Here is a 16,134-nt window from a genome sequence, read left to right as displayed (position 1 = left end):
TTGTCGGAACCGCAGTGTCAGTACAAAGAGGAACATTCTGTAACACTTTGTTTTTTTTTTTTCAGGGTCCAGGCAATGTGTAACTGTTTACAGGGAAGCCCATCGGAGGCTGTGAGCTTCACCACTTTAAGCTGTGAGCCAGATCCTCCCAATCCTCCCAGGAAGGCCAGTGGGACCAAGAACACACTTGTACTCCAGTGGAAGGTAAAAGAAGAAAAAAAAAGTGTTATTGATGGAGTTGGGATTTGAAGCTACAGATTTAAGGGTGGACAAAAATACCAACAACATCTATGTGATAGAAAGCTAGGGTTTCTTAAAATCTCTATACAGTGTATTAACCCAACATATAGACCATGATTTAATTTGTAAAAATACATCAGTGTTGCAAATGATTTCAAGAGATAGCATTTATTACAGGTTTTGTCCTCTTAGTGTGGAACAATCAAGTCATTAGCTAAAAGATCCCTCAGTTTAAACCCCCAAATCAGCCCTTTCTTAAAACTTGAGATTCCCTTCAGTGTGGCACTTGTTCTCCTTCTTTGGATTCATTAACGTTGTGCCATTCCAAGGAGTTTAAGATAATGGCTGCCTCCCAGTTCAGCAAAGCACTTAAAGAGCAAACTTGCATGCTCAGCATACTCTACTGAATAAAGTAAATCTTTACGTGTGCACACCTACACGCACTTTATTTGTAGTTAGTGGTGCTGAGGATTCTGTGCCAGTTATGTCTTAGCATTAGATTTTGAACAGAGGATGGTGCTGTTTAAGCCATCAATAAACATTTCCTTCACTGCTTCGTTTTATCTGTGAAATGTAATTTTCACTCTGTGTGCACTAATTCCAAAAGTCAACACAAATAACTAATATTAAAGTTCATATATTTAGCTGACTGATGTGTAAAAAAAACTGTGTGGTTTCCCCGACAGGCTCCATGTGACAACGGATCCAAAATTCAGAACTACATTCTCCAGTGGGATGAGGTAAGCTTTTATTTATCATGTCGTGTGCAGCTGAGATTCAGAGTTGCTCGTTTCTAAACTGAAAAACTTTGTTCTGTAAAGGGGAAGGGCACTGGTATTTATGAGCAGTGCTACTATGGACCTCAGAAGCAGTACAGAGTGACCAAGCTTTCTCCAGCGTCAAGATACTCCTTCCGCCTCGCAGCCAAAAATGACATGGGCGTAAGGTAGGCGCATGAACATGCTCGATTATATTTCCTGCGAGGCGCCCTCCCTGTTGTCCGTTTTTGTTGCTGTTTCTTCCATTCACTGTCTCCATCTGTTTGTGTACGTGCGTCTCTCACTCTGTCTCTTCCTGTCTCTCTCTCTCTCTCCCATTCTCTCCCATCCTCTGTCTCTCTCTGCCCTCCCCAGCGAGTTCAGTGAAGTGGTGGACCTGTTCACCTCATGCAGTGTGCCATTGCCACCCTTCCCTCCAGAGCTGGAGATGGCAGGGGTGACCTGGCTGTGTCTGAAGTGGCAGAGGCCCACTAGCTCTCCTAAGGAGGATGACATCTACTATATTTTGGAGATGGAGGAGGAAGGCTCGGTACGTCTCTCACTGTTTCTGTTTGAGATTGAAGCACAGAAATGACACAGCAATATCTGATGTCTGCAGCTAATGGTTTTCATTAGTTTCATCGTTCCCCTTCTATGTAAGATGCTTGATGCATCCTTAGGACAAGTACTTCTTAGATGGCAGAATTGCCAAGTATAACTATTGAGCCGTAGTTTATCTTCAAATGGTATGAAATACGTATCTACACCATTAATGTTTTTCACAATTTAGAATGAATGAATGATTTTTTTTTTATTGTCTGTTTTTATCATCTAATTGGCTTTTAACTTTATTTCATTTTTCATTTTCTTTTGCCTTTTATTTACTTATGTATGTACTTATTTTACTCATTAACTATTAGTACTATTAGTACAATTTTTAGCCTCATGTTTATGGTTTTACCCTGTGTTTTCTTTTATTCCACTTGTTCTTTCCCTTACGTAAATGTGGCATTTTATCATTTTGTCTGGTATTATTGCACTAATTTATTTTGAGAATCTTTTACCATGTTTGGACTTGACCAGCCTTCTGTTGGTCAAGGTTCTTCAGGAGTGTCGTTCTTTTCCGCTTTGCTCTGTCTGCAAAGCACTTTGTAAGCCTTGTTTTTAAAAGGTGCTATATAAGTAATAATAATTATTGTAGGCATCTGTTTCCCGGTTCGTATTGATTCTCATGTAGCTGCTTTGTGTCTTTGGGAATTGTCATATTTATTTCAATCCAGCAAAAATAGAGGAGAAAAAAAAATGGAAAAATGAAGTCCACGTCTTATTTTTGCAACACTTTGGCTCTAAAGGTTACCTGACATTTGTAACTACTGTCGCCTCTGTCTGCACCACCTCAAGCTGCTTTCTGCAGGCATAGACTCTGCCAGGAAACATGAAAATGTCCCACTGTCCCCTGCAGCTGTTTATCCTGCAGACCACTGTGTTTTCTGTGCTACAATGGTTGTCTGGTAAGTCATTGCTCACCTCATTGTTTTCTTTCTCTCTTTGCTTTTTGTCTCTGTCCCAGGGATATGGCTTCCAGCCAAGCTACGACGGCGACGAACTCACCTGCACCGTTCGAAATCTCCACAGGAGCACCAAGTACAAGTTCAGGGTAAGGGAGCCCTGTGATGTATGCAGTCAGAGCCGGTGAGCCGAGGTTTAATATAGGCTGAAGTAGAGTGTGTATGCGCGGAGGGGGCAGGCTTCAGGCAGGGAGGGGCGCTGAGTCCCACGTTGGACCGATGACTCATCCGTTTACAGGATTCTGCCAGCAGAGCAGTGGGCAACTGACAGCATCAACATTAGGACTCCGCTGCTGATCACACGCGGGGCCCCAGCGAGAAGCCAGTCGAGTAAAGCGTTTGCGCCGTAGTGGCCTTTCAGTTGGCAGTAATGTCACAGAGTTTAGGGACGGACTGTTATCGTTCCCTCCATGTTCCTGTGTTTCTGTTCTTGTGTCTCACTCTCGCCCACATTTCTACCTTCTCTCATTCTCTGCAAAATTGTTGCTCTTCTGACTGCTGAATTATTTAGTGTTTACTAAATAGCTCTGAGGAAACACAGGTGACCATCCTTCACAATTTATTGACAGAGACCATTACAAGGATACGTGATGCTCCTGGTAAAAAGCTGAGGAGTGGTGATCCAATGAGAAAAGCTGGCATTGAGTAATAGATGCATTTTTGACAGAAGACCTGCATGGCATCTGAATGTGAGGTGGAATCTGTGTCAAAACATATCATAAACAGAGGACGTCATTCAGAAATCTCACCTCTATGTGTTGGGGATAGAATAGTTAAATCAATCAATGTGACGAGCAAAAATCTGCTGGTTTGAACAGCTTTACTCTAAACGTTGAGAACAATGCCTGATATAAAGATGCTTAACATCTTAAACTCTGCTTCTTCTTTGTGTTGTGTTTACTGTAGTAGGGCTCCCCTGTGTCTTGTCTGTAGAGCTTCATTTTGGTCCCAAAATTGTTTAAACAATGTAAATTAGTCACACCACTGCACTAACTGACACATTTGTTATGATGAGCACTGCTGCGGTATTTAGAGACACTTCCATTGCTGCTACCATAAACACACTTAAACCAATGTTTAGTTAACATTTATTTAAAATTTTTTTGCAAAAGTGGTTACCGACATCCAGACTGTTTACTCCTGTTTTAGTAACAGTCAAAGCGCCTACAGCGCCTGCCAAAATAGCACTAAAATATAAGGACATGGACACAGGACAGTGTACTGCTCTGTTTGATAGTGGGACACTGGGGGTGGATCTTTTGGGTTGTTGGTTATAGAACGGGCCTGTCACATCCTGTGAATGCCCATTCAGATTGGAATTAGGGGAGTTTGAAGGCCGAATAAAGGCCTGTGGCTCTTGGTCGTGTTCCTCGAGCTGTTCTCTTAAGATCTTTTTTTTTTTTGCCGTGTGCATCGTCCTGCTGGGGGAGGCTCTTGATCTTTGGGACAGGTGCTAGTTGTAAACCAGTCTTCAGATGGATGGTCTGTGTCAAAGTCCCATCAATGTGAATGCCAAGGATCCAAGGTTTCCCAGCAGAACATTGCATTGTAACTAGATTTTCAATGACATTCACTGCACCTGTCTGTGGTTTGCCAAAGTAGCTGTATTTATAATGTGCAGTTGCACTCAGTTATCAGCTGAAGATGGGTGCTGGATCACAGGTATTCAAACTTTCTCACTTCTCGATAGCTGTTATTTTCCTGCAGCAAGTGTCAGTAACAGGTGCTCTTTTTCAGTGCTTCACGAACATGAAATCATATTAATGTATAGACCGGAAATGGGATTTGTAAGCTTTACTAACAAAGTCAGAAGAATCTGCATCACAGAAATTCTAAACATGACAGAAAACAAACCACCATATGCCGAAATGATAGAAATATTCAATACAACCTCCCTCATTTGCAATTATTCAGCTGCATAGTGTGAGGGGAGGCTGGGCGCTGTGCAGGTTTGTCTTGGTACAGTGTGTGGATGAGCTCGACTCAGCAGGCTCGCACAGATTTCCATGTTATTGCAGATGTGGTGTACTGAAATGCAAATGCTTGTGTAGATTTGAGGAGCAGAATCGTTTTGATGATGTGGTCTGAGGCCATGTTAGTCGCAGCTATACTGAAGGTGTCTGTGAGAGTCTTTTAAAAATGGTGGCTGAAATAAAGTGCTGTCGGTAATCGACCATTTAGGGTTGTCAAGCATTGCAGCAAGAGTTTTTCGGTTTGATTTCGTGACTCCTCACGTGCCTGTTTTTGTGCACTTGGTCCAGGTGGCGGCATACAACTCGGAGGGGAAGAGTAACCCTAGCCAGGTGGTCGAGTTCATCACAAACCCAGACAGACCCAGCTGTCCCTGCAGGCCTGTCATCAGAGGAAGAGTCCTGCCGAACAGCTTCAAGATGGCCTGGGGTGAGCTTTCTTACTAACTGCCCTTTCTCTTATTAAAACCATTCAGTCTTACTTGCAGTTGACAGCTGGCAAGTCCAGTTTACAGTTTCACTTTTCTCACTGAGCTCTGCCTGACCATCTGAGACGGATGACATCCCAACTAGTCTGTACAATATATGACTGACAATTCTCTCTGCTTTTCAGACATCAGCATGAATCTTTCATACACCTCAGTAGACAAACACATCACTCACTGCTGTACTTGGTTTCTGCTTCCAGTCTTCAGAATGAAGAAAATAAATAAAAAATATGCCTGCAGTTTCAAAAACATCGTCCAATTTCTCTGTGCAGCAAAATGAGCTCTGGAGGAAATCTGAGGGGCAGAAAAGGCTACATGATTGTCAAATCATTGTTTTTCTACATTTGCATTTCCTATTTGTAGTACTTGTGACTTTGGGGAGTTTTGAGAGGCAGCAAGGTTACACAAAATCACTCCCTATATTGTATTTCATAAATTCTCAAGTGAAGCATAATGTTGTTGTAATGGTAATGTCTTTTTCTGTTTGCTTGTCTTAAAATCTAGAACCCCCGAAAGAGAACGGTGGCGCCGAAGTCACAAAGTATGTTGTGGAGCTGTCCGAGGGCTTAAGTGGTACGTTACTCACGGCGGTAATAAAAAAAAAAAAAATGCCAGAAATTATGCTTTTGACCTTGAAAACACTGATTTATCGAGATAATTTAAATCCATTTAAAATGTTTTTTTTGTACTCAGGCCTATCATGGGGGCTGGTGTACTCAGGGCCGGCAATGGAACATGTGTGTGAGGGTTTGAAGCCCGGCTGCTCCTACCAGACGCGAGTTTACTGCATGAGCGAGGGTGGGCAGAGCCCGGTGAGTCATTCAGCGTCAGTACACGTGCACAAACAGTAGCGCACACAGCCTTGTGTTCCGCCACAGGGATTGAAAGAGTTTGGCGATCAGTTGCAGATGATTGCAGGGAGAAAGGAAGCACGGAATTGCACCTGTTTTCTTTTTTGTATTAATATCCATAAACAAATGCTGTAGTGGCTATTAATAATAATAACAACTGTGACACAAATGCTATTGATTAAACTCGTTTAATATATTAGTAATATAAGTTAAAATTGACTTTCAAATCAGTATCACCTCAGATTTCCAGACATTCTCCTCACATTGCAGGTCCACACAACATTATAGTTTTATGAAACCTGATTGGTATGCGTTGTTTTCCTATTGGCTTTTTAATTATTGATACATTTCTCCCCTGTTACCCAAACTGTACTTATTAAGACAGGCAGCCAGCGTTGATCTGATTAATTCTGACAGGAATAATTCCAGATATACGTTCTATTTATGGTGAGTTTTAATAGGAAATTGTCATTCAGTCAGTCTGTTATGTTGGTTAGATTAGACTATGCCTCCTGGTGTGTAAGTACAAGACAAAGCCTGCTAATCGATTAACCCTCCCTGCATGTGTCAGAGGATGTTTTTCTTAATTAGTTCAGTTCACAGACGCTCTTGATTAATTCCTTCACCAGCTGTTTGCACATGCATTTATTCATGACGCGGCGTGTAAAGAAACATGAATCACGGTGGCAAGTTCCTGCTTTCTGGTGCAGCACAATGTGACATAACATTCACATGTTTTCCTTTTGTCACAGGTGTGGAGTCTGTTTTTCCACCTGCAACACAATCTGTCTAACTTCATCCATAGCATACAGCAGAGTTCTCTGCATGCTTGTGAACCTTTTTAAATTCGCATTTGTCTCCGCTCTGGTCTGTTGTAGCCTGAATCAGTCTGATAAGCTGGTGAAAATGGCATTCTGTATCCAGCTTTTTTTTTTTTTTTTTCCTTTTTTTCCCCCTCGTGTGTGTGTGTGTTGTGGGAGAAAGAGTGAGTAAGATTGTCAATTTGTTACTTTCTGTGGGTCTTAATTGGTGTGTTGTCTTCCTTTGCAAGCTGTCAGAGACCCTGCAGGTCCAGACTCCCGCAGTGCCCCCGGGGCCCTGCCAGCCCCCTCGGCTGGTGGGCAAGCCCAAAGCCAGGGAGGTGCAACTGCGCTGGGGTGAGTCATTCCTCTCCAACTTAGATCTGTGTGGGATGCATTTCTAGCTTCTGTTAATGCATTTATTTGTCTAGCAAACTACCGCTAAGCACTGAGCTTTGATTATGCACTTTGTATTCTTTTTTTTGTGTGTGTGTGGATAATATATTATTTTTCTTGGAGAACTGTTTTTTTTTTAAAAGCCTATTGATTTGTGAACACTGGTTTGCACAAATGTTCTAGGTCCCCCTCAGGTAGACGGAGGAAGCCCAGTGTCCTGCTACAGTGTAGAAGTGTGTGGGCCGCAGTCTGAGGAGAGCAGGGAGGTTTACCAGGGTCCAGAGCTGGACTGTTCTGTGGGAGGGTTAATGCCTGGCAAAACCTACAGCTTCCGGCTCAAGGCAGCAAACAAGGCTGGGGTGAGAAAGACTGTTAAAACTGAGAGAAGCTATTTGCTTTTTTTTTTTTTTTTTCTCTCCTACATGTTTCCAGCTCTCCCTCACTGAATACATTTGCTCTTTTGTTGCGAATAGTTTGGGCCTCTTTCGGAGCGCTGTGAGGTTACAACCGGCCCCGGGGCCCCTGAGCAGTGCAAGAGCCCTTCCACCACATGCAAATCCCCCAGCTGTGTTGTTGTGAGCTGGGAGGTAAGACCGGCTTCATTTCCATTCCCCCACTGATAAGAGCCGGTATCAGATGCATCATTCTAAGAATACACTGGAATATTTACATACAGCTGCATTATTATGAAGCACAACAACAGTGTGTCATCAGCGCTGACGGGCTTTGTCATTGGTGTTTGTCCTCCAGGCGCCTCCTTGCAACGGAGCTCCAGTGACAGAGTTTCGTCTGGAGTGGGGAGCAGCCGAGGGCTCCATGCAGACGTGTTACACCGGACCAGGACTCAGCCATGAAATGAAGGGGCTGCTGCCGGCAAACAACTACTTCTGCCGGGTACAGGTAAGCATTAACAAACACATCGTTGTTTGGTGCTTACTTTCATTAAGCAGAGGCTAATCTGTTTTTTTTATGTGCACCACTGATTAAAATAAACCTTAAAAAAAAAACAAAAAAAAAACAGATTTTGCAAATTTATTTCATTATGAATAATTCTGAAGTAAAAAAATGAAGAATAATCTCATCTAACAGTCATTTTATTATTAGTACAAGCTATCTCGGCTAGAGTTTGCTCAGTAAGAACAGCAAAGATCACCGAAACAGCAAAAGCTTTCACATGTGGGTTCAAGAGCGTAAAGCTGTTACTAGGCCAGCTGAGGAGGAAATATCTGGAGCAGTCGTGCCTCAGTTGTCATATCCTTTGAGGTACCGGGTTAAGCTTAAAGTGAGATGATGTGCACAGATTCTTCCATCCTTAGAAAGCAATATATTATTAATAAACCTATATTTTTCACCTCAGTGCTCCTTAGGTACAATATTTCATGCCAGCAGCAGTGTTTTGAATGATGGAAGTCGTTGTTTTTAGGGTTTGCTGTATTGCTGGGTGGAGGTTTGTGTTGGTGTGTTTACCTGTGATGACTGCCCCAACCTATGCCTCTAAAAAAAAAAAAAACTACACAACCACTGCTTTTGTTATAAATAAAGCTGGTTCACAGTGAACAGTCTGATATTGCAAAGGTTTTTACAAAATCATGTTTTTCTAACTACATGGCTTAGCGAGAAGATAAAAAACCAAGTGCTGGTCAAGCTTTGTTGAAATCCTTACCAGTTATGTTTACATTGGAACTCCACCTTGTGGTCAAAAATGGGTGCTGCACACGTGTCTGTCCGTGTCACAAGCGAGAGTTGACTCAGTCTTGTGTTTCGTTGTTGTGCAGGCTGTGAACGTGGCCGGCGTGGGGCTCTTCAGCGAAGCGGTGCTTTGCCAGACGCCCTGCTCGGTGCCTGCAGCTGTCAGCAACATCTACGTGCTGAAGGAGTCCGAGCTGCTGAGGTACGAGACTCCGGTGGATGCGGACGAAGACGAAGAAGAGGAGGAGGATGGCTGTTCCCGGCCCCCACCGGTTTACTCTCCATCCACTTGCCTGGGTATCTGCTGGGATCATCCGTGTGATCACGGCTCTGAGATCACTTCCTACCTGATCGACCTCGGAGAGCGGCAGCCCGTCGTCGTCGGTCCCGTCACCAAACACATCATCCAGCATCTGCAGCCTGACACCAGCTACAGGTCGGCGCTTCCTCACTGAAAATTCCCAATGTCGCATCATGATGTACGACACACCTCTGAGCTTTTCAGATGTCAACGGGAGCTAACGGATTTGAAAGTGCTCCATAGACATAAAATGTGATACAAATCAATTCGACGCACACTGAGCTTGTATATTAACTCGCTTGTAACAAAGGATGCCAAAGGGAACAGCTGAAGTAAAATATAATTACGTTTATAAACCCAGGCCGTTGTGCACAGTCCTGGCAGCATTTTACAAAACAGACACAGTCCAGACCTGACACCGAAATCTTTATTTCAGGCAGGTGACCTCCCTGTATCTGTGATTCAGGATCATAAAGCTGCTGGTTTCTTACAGGAAACCCAAATTATGCAGCGTTAAATAAAGTAGCCATTACAGATTCATATTCAAAGACACTCTTATTCATCTGAAATGTCGTTCACACTGGATTTATTTGAATTAGTGCCATTTATTTAGAGCTGTCGCAGCACTGTGTTGGTGATACAGTTCAGTCTGGAAGCTCTAGATGTTGGACTCATAATGAAACAAGGATCGAGGCTGGATTAATTGGCTGACTTCACCAGTGTGTCGCAAACCAGATACGGAGCTGAATCAGAATTAAACACGTTGCCGTACATTGACAGATGCTGAACACAGCCTTCTTGCCAATGAGATGAAATACTGTTAATGCCTCTTTGACAGTCGCTGCAGTATTTCTGCTCAGGTAAGCTCAGTTTTGGCAGCTCTCTGATGTTGTTAAATCTCTCCTCCTTCTTCTTCTTCCTCCTCAGGATCCGAATCCAAGCCCTGAATAGCCTGGGAGCAGGCCCCTTTAGTCACACCTTTAAGCTGAAGACGAAGCCCCTGCCCCCTCAGCCCCCCCGCCTGGAGTGCACCGCCTTCAGCCACCAGACCCTCAGGCTCAAGTGGGGCGACGGCCCAGCCAAAGCCGCCACCTCAGACGCCCTCCAGTATCAGCTGCAGATGGGGGACAAGAGCGGCAGGTCAGTGGCCCATTAGTCAGCGGACGGGGAAGTGACCTGACAGGAGATGAAGCGATAAGAGCGGAGACTGGAGTTTGAGCAAAAGCTTCAGATAACTGTATCCAGGAGGGCGTAGGAACTAACGCACCAGACAGAAACTGATGATCTGCTTTATGCCGCTGTACATTTCCTGACAGAGGAGCCTCTCGTCTCATTTGCTTTTTGTCATATTTACCCTTTGCTCATTAAATCCGTTCTCTCTCTCTTTTTTTTTTTTTTTCGTGTTCCTGTCATTGCAGATTTATATCCTTGTATAAAGGACCATGCCACACTCACAAAGTCCAGAGGCTTAATGAGTCTACCTCTTACACTTTCCGCATCCAGGCCTTTAATGAGGCGGGCGAAGGGCCCTTCTCCAATGTTTACACATTCACCACCCCACGCTCTCCTCCAGCCCCCCTCAAAGGTACAGTGCCAGTTTTCCTCCTTTTGTTCCTGCTTCTGTTTCTGTCTTTATTTATTTATTTTGTTCCCCTCACTCTTTCTTTTTGCGTGTCTTGTGTGTAATAGTTCTTATTATCTTTACAAACACTCACTGCTGACAGCCAGTGTGCTCAGCTTTTAACCTCGGTTGCCCCAAGCTTGACTTGCATTTGAGTAAAAAAAAAAAAAAAAAAATCCAGCAGCCTCAGATTCACTTGTCGGCTGTCATCACGAGTCGGGCTGTTCAGCGCTGTGGTCTGGTCTCCGCCGCCTCGGCAAAGCCTCTTTTGATCCCACGCGTTGAAGTCAGTAATGAGGACGTAGGCTTTATTCTCAGTGCGGCACCTCTGTTGAATCAGGCAGTCATATGCCAGATCGTCGGTGTTACTCAACACCGCTTGTCTCCCCACACACTGAAGTGGACTCTCAAATATAAACTGTTTGAATTTAGACTAACCATTTCAGCATTAAGTCTAAAGTCTAATATTATAACGCCAAAACCTGTTTTTTTTTTATGATTACCGGGGCACTTTGCCAGTTCAGAACAACCACGTATTTTTGTAGTTTGTGCACAAAGTGCCACCTACCTAAAGAAGAGCGTGACTCATAGCTGCTACTGTTACTCCGCTAATGAGGCGAAGTCGCATGTAGTCGTCTAGAATTCACTCTTAATCCATCAGCTGAGTCACTGTTCTTATCAGAGCAAGTACTCTCATATTAAATCAAGGAGTTTCTGTAGCAGTCCCTCGTTCAGAAATCCCCCTAAAGATCCTATTCAGTACAAGTGGCGTATTATTTTACATATGAAAACTATTATTATTAGTCATTTTTGCTATTTTTTTTTATTTTAGATTTTTTTATTTTTTTAGTCTTTTAATGTTCGGGATGCTAACACAGGTACAGCTACATTGAACTTATACATATACGGTTGGTTTTAAGTTCGTCCTCTGTAGATTTCACATCATGTCGACGTTAAATTAAATAGTATTGTAAATATTTTTCCCCAAAGTACCTTCTCTCACATCTCAATGGCAGTCATGTGTTTTTTGAATTAGGCTCGTGTTTATGATAGAGATCCATCCATTATCTATACACCGCTTCATCCTCATTAGGGTCGTGGGGGCGCTGGAGTCTATCCCAGCCGACTTAGGGCGAAGGCAGGGGACACCCTGGACAGGTCACCAGTCTATCACAGGGCCACACTGAGAGACAGACAACCGAGAGATGCAGTGAATAATCAATATAGAAAAAATCCAAATTAGTTGCCAGCAAATCTAATTGTCGATGAGTTGGTGGCATCGTGTGTATGTTTCCGTGTTAACAGATAATATAAATGCTTGAACCACCTTCCTGCAGTCCGACAGTGTGCTCCATTCGTTCCCACTTACTGTGTTTAACAACCTTTCAACACAAAATAATAAAGCCAAGTATCGGTAATTGCAGAGTTGTAGCAGCACTTTATATAAATCACACAAAAAAAACACACACACACACACACTCATCGGCACAATGAGAATTTAATCTTTGTTCTTAGTTAATTCCTAATATTGCCTCAAGCTGCATTTAAAAGCTGATACCTTAACAAGAGGTGTTTAGTGATTTCGCACTTCATTATCTAAGTAGTCAATTTCTCATTTCAGTAATTGATAGATGATTCAATTAGCAGTTTTAGTAGTTTTGGTTAACGTGTCAACCTCCTCAAATAATGTCGATGAATCCTAACAAGAGCTGCTCTTGCTGTTTGCATGTACGCTTGTTAATGTTATGACACATGAAGTAAATGTACAGTCACTCACATTCCTCCTCTTCATTAGAAAATGACGCGTTCTTGATCCGACTGAATCTCTTGTTTTAAAGACGATTTGTTGCACATATTTCATTACTCTCTCTCTCTCCCCCTGCAGCCCCTAAAGTGGAGCGTCTGGATGACAACTCGTGCGAAGTCACATGGGAGGCCCTACTGCCCATGAAGGGAGACCCGGTGATCTACACCTTGCAGTGCATGATGGGAAATTCAGAGTTTAAACAGGTACTGTGAAGGTTCGGCACTCCCTCTCCGTGCTTCACGTCCTTCCCTGTTACCTTCGACTGACCTGCCATTCATCACGGTGGCCTTTTTATGCAGATCGGGATACAGATGGATCCGGGGCCTTAATGTTTTCGCCGCGGCGTCGCAGCGTTCCGTATTAGTCACCGCTGGCTTCAAATTGCCCATTATGCAAAGGTCATTGATCCATGAGGTATCCCAGGTGTCTGGCCCCTGCCAGCACATTCATCCCTCTTAGTGGCCTCCAGCCATGTTAACGTGGAATAATGGCCACTGCAGGCGTATGCTAATCTCACCACATCATCCGTGGCAATTGAATCAGGAAGTTGAAATATGTGACCGCCGTCCTCGTTTGTTTCCCTCCTTACTGTCAATCTCAGTGGCCTGGATTCAAACAGCCATGTTTAAGAAAAGGGGATTATTCTTTTGCTGAGGATAGGAGTTTGATTGTTTCAGTCAATCAGTTTCATACTTCTGCTATTTTAAAGCTGAACAAAAGCAGCTCCCCTCCTCCTACACGTCTCCGAGAGTTGTTTTTCCATTAAATTTACAATTTCTAAGATGGGATTAATTCAATTTTAGGCTCAATTTCACTATTTAAAAAGAACTGTTGGTTTGCTCAAGTAAAAAGAATCAAAAAGCAACCAAACAGATCAGGTTCACAAGGCTCAGGAAAAACTTGTGGGTGTGTCAGCTGGGCAAACGGCAAAGGCAGATGGCTTCCCACTTCTTCCAAGGCACCGAACAACACAACTCTGACAAATGAATCAGAAAATAGTCTGCTAAATGACAAATAGACAAAGCTGAGAGAGGGATTTATCGGTTTGTTTTCATCTATTATGCCCGAAAGTAAAGAGCTGAAAGGAAATTTTATCCAGTTGTTCAGAGGACATGAGACAGGAGGCATTTTTACAGCTTTACTGTCCAGCATAAACTCAATAGTTTGTTTTAAGTAGCCTGATTTATAGCGTATTTTTCGTCCTTTATTTCATGATGAAATGTAAGTTTTCCTCACTGTGGGTGTAATACGATATAAAGCCCTGCACCTTTGTGGAAACGGTACAATCACGGCTAAAAGTAGAGAGAATTCATTCATCATGTTTCCATACTTGTCTCCTGTCTGCTCTGTCTGAACACTGCCTGCAGTTCAGCTAAAGAGCCCCTTAATTTCACGAGAGTCACATGACTCTTGGTCACAGCTGAGTTAGGAATGGCTAAGGACAGAATTTTTTTATTTTTTTTGCAGAATGTGACAAGCGGAAAAAGTTTGTTTTTGGCAAATCTTTAAATGAGACATATAGAATAAAAGGATTTTCAGGACATTTCCCAATTTGAAAGAATATTTTGGTTGTTTTTATTGCTACAAAACATAAAGTCACATAGTTTAAGGACAGTTGGAAATTCAATTATATTTCTTCTTGCAGTAGTTAAAATGAAAAACAAATTCTGCATTTCAAACAAAGCAGCAGGTTTTGGGTCTCAGATGAAAAAAGAAAAAAATGTAGTTGAAGTGTTCATTTTTAAAACATAACTCCATTTTTGTAGAGTTTCAGAAAACATATTTTTTTTATTTGCTTGAGATCATATCAAACTGAAGTTGAGTGGATTTGACTCAGTAGAAATGACATGACACAAATAGAGATACTTTAGTTTGATTGATATTGTCTCAGGTAGACGATGGAAAAGTGTTTTTTCTGGAGGTTTGTGAAGATGGAGTTTTTGCAAATGAACTCTTCATTTGTGTATGTTTAAAAAAAATCAGACACTTTACAGCAAAAGACATAAACAACCCTGATTTTTGCTCTCTTCCTTGTCTTCCATTCAGTTTTTAACCACGTCTCCCTTCCTGTTCGCAGGCCTACAAAGGCGCCGCCACATCCTTCCACGTCCAGAACCTGCAGCCCAGCAGCGACTACCGTTTCCGAGTGTGCGCCATCAGGCAGTGCCAGGACGCCCCAGAGCTGAGCGGCCCCTACAGCCCCACGGTGACCCTCACCCCCCAGCGGAGCGACGTGGCGCTGAGCGGCAGCGCGGCCGGCTCGGGGTCCAGGACCGGCGCCGAGTCCAACCGAGCCAGACAGAGCCTGACGGACGAGCAGTGCGCTTTCCTCCTCCTCATGGTTTTTGCCGTCATCGCCATCCTCATCGCTTTCGTCATCCAGTACTTCGTCATTAAATGAGCAGTCCGGCGCCACCCAGCTTCAGGGTTATAGCTTTATTCTCCCCCCCTCCCCCCTCCCCTCTCTCTCTGTTGTTTTGTATTCTTTGTTTTGTACTTAATGTTCTCCGATTTCAACAGAGTAATTGCATTAGACGAATTGGGGTGCAGCGGGAGGATGGGGCTGGTGAGTGAGAGCTAAAACGGCAGATTATAAATGGAGGGATGTAACGTCTCATTTGGCACCTGTGATACCTTCCTGGCTTTGTGAAACCCGCCCCACGTTTGTGGTGTTTTGTCTGTTCGGTTCCGATCTCTTAATACAACACGGTTAGCTTCCTGTGCAGAAGGAGCCCAGAAAGCATAGGTTTAGTTTGGGGAGCGGGTCAGCGGTGAGGGGAAGCGGCGCATATATAAAATGTATAGAAATAGTCATTATTTATATTTCCATTTACGTGTTCAGTATGAAACTGTTTTTGATAGACGTGTTCCAAAAAATAGTATGTAGGTGTGTCATTAGCCTATGTGCTATTTGATCCTGGGACCTGGTGGGCCAGTGTTTGCACAGTGAGGTGTGTGTCCAGATGTGTATACTGTATGTAGTTTGTGCCACAGCGGTACACGGCTGGGAGGGCTTCAGGGCCACATGAAGGGACTCAAACCCCCCCCCCTCTTTACTCCCCCTATGCTGGAGTTTGAGGAGTCTAGCGAAGCGAGAAGAAACAGAAACGGGAAAAAAAGAAAAAAAAAATCACATTATAGAACATTCATTTAGCACTTTCCAACCTTTTTGATGTTCAGAATGTTTAAGGATGCAAAAATGACTGGAGAAATGTTAGTATATTTTTGTACAGTGAAGACACGAGGATCTGTAAGTTTGAGGAAAAAGAAAAAAGAAAAAAAAAAAAGCTCAGTATAAAGTTAGAAAACAAACAAAAACCAAACTAACAGTGAATTCTAATTATTTTTACTATCATATAGTTATACTGTAGCTTGTTTTTACAATCATGCAGCTGCTTTACTCTGAAATATTGTTGTTCAGCACAAAAAATGTATGCTTTCCTGTATGTTTTGTTTTATTTTGTTTCCCCCCCTCCTCCCCTTGGTAATTGATTTTTTGCACCTTAGTGAAAGAAAAAACCTTGACTGACGGCGTCTTGGTCTTGTGATGCATTTTATAGAACACACTTTGAGATTGTGCAAGCCCTACTTGTGTTTTGGGTGTTTTAAAAGTTGTAGTATCGCTCCCGGTGGGGGGATCTTTCT

The 16,134-nt window shown here is 43.1% G+C and overlaps 2 protein-coding genes across 4 annotated transcripts in view; both read left to right on the top strand.

The window, feature by feature from the left end:
• fndc3a (fibronectin type III domain containing 3A) overlaps positions 1-15,935 on the top strand; it is a 50,151-nt gene extending 34,216 nt beyond the window's left edge. For all 3 annotated transcript variants that reach the window (XM_008290358.1, XM_008290356.1, XM_008290357.1), the window contains 17 exons: positions 66-204; positions 927-980; positions 1,062-1,186; positions 1,374-1,548; positions 2,569-2,655; positions 4,828-4,966; positions 5,529-5,597; positions 5,718-5,836; positions 6,927-7,032; positions 7,255-7,430; positions 7,545-7,658; positions 7,822-7,971; positions 8,847-9,196; positions 9,989-10,201; positions 10,480-10,646; positions 12,568-12,692; positions 14,567-15,935. In XM_008290358.1, the coding sequence (XP_008288580.1) occupies positions 66-204; positions 927-980; positions 1,062-1,186; positions 1,374-1,548; positions 2,569-2,655; positions 4,828-4,966; positions 5,529-5,597; positions 5,718-5,836; positions 6,927-7,032; positions 7,255-7,430; positions 7,545-7,658; positions 7,822-7,971; positions 8,847-9,196; positions 9,989-10,201; positions 10,480-10,646; positions 12,568-12,692; positions 14,567-14,890 (2,632 nt within the window). In that variant the 3' untranslated portion in view covers positions 14,891-15,935. The remainder of the gene's footprint in view (positions 1-65; positions 205-926; positions 981-1,061; positions 1,187-1,373; positions 1,549-2,568; positions 2,656-4,827; positions 4,967-5,528; positions 5,598-5,717; positions 5,837-6,926; positions 7,033-7,254; positions 7,431-7,544; positions 7,659-7,821; positions 7,972-8,846; positions 9,197-9,988; positions 10,202-10,479; positions 10,647-12,567; positions 12,693-14,566) is intronic.
• LOC103363546 (capZ-interacting protein) overlaps positions 13,722-16,134 on the top strand; it is a 33,060-nt gene continuing 30,647 nt past the window's right edge. The window contains exon 1 of the mRNA XM_008290360.1: positions 13,722-13,726. The gene's annotated coding sequence lies outside the window, so the exon portion shown is untranslated. The remainder of the gene's footprint in view (positions 13,727-16,134) is intronic.

This window comes from Stegastes partitus, unplaced genomic scaffold (genome assembly GCF_000690725.1).
Source record: "Stegastes partitus isolate 25-593 unplaced genomic scaffold, Stegastes_partitus-1.0.2 Scaffold668, whole genome shotgun sequence".
Taxonomy (NCBI): Eukaryota; Metazoa; Chordata; class Actinopteri; family Pomacentridae; genus Stegastes; species Stegastes partitus.
Note: the sequence above shows the minus strand (reverse complement) of the source record. Positions and strands in the feature narration are given on the sequence as shown.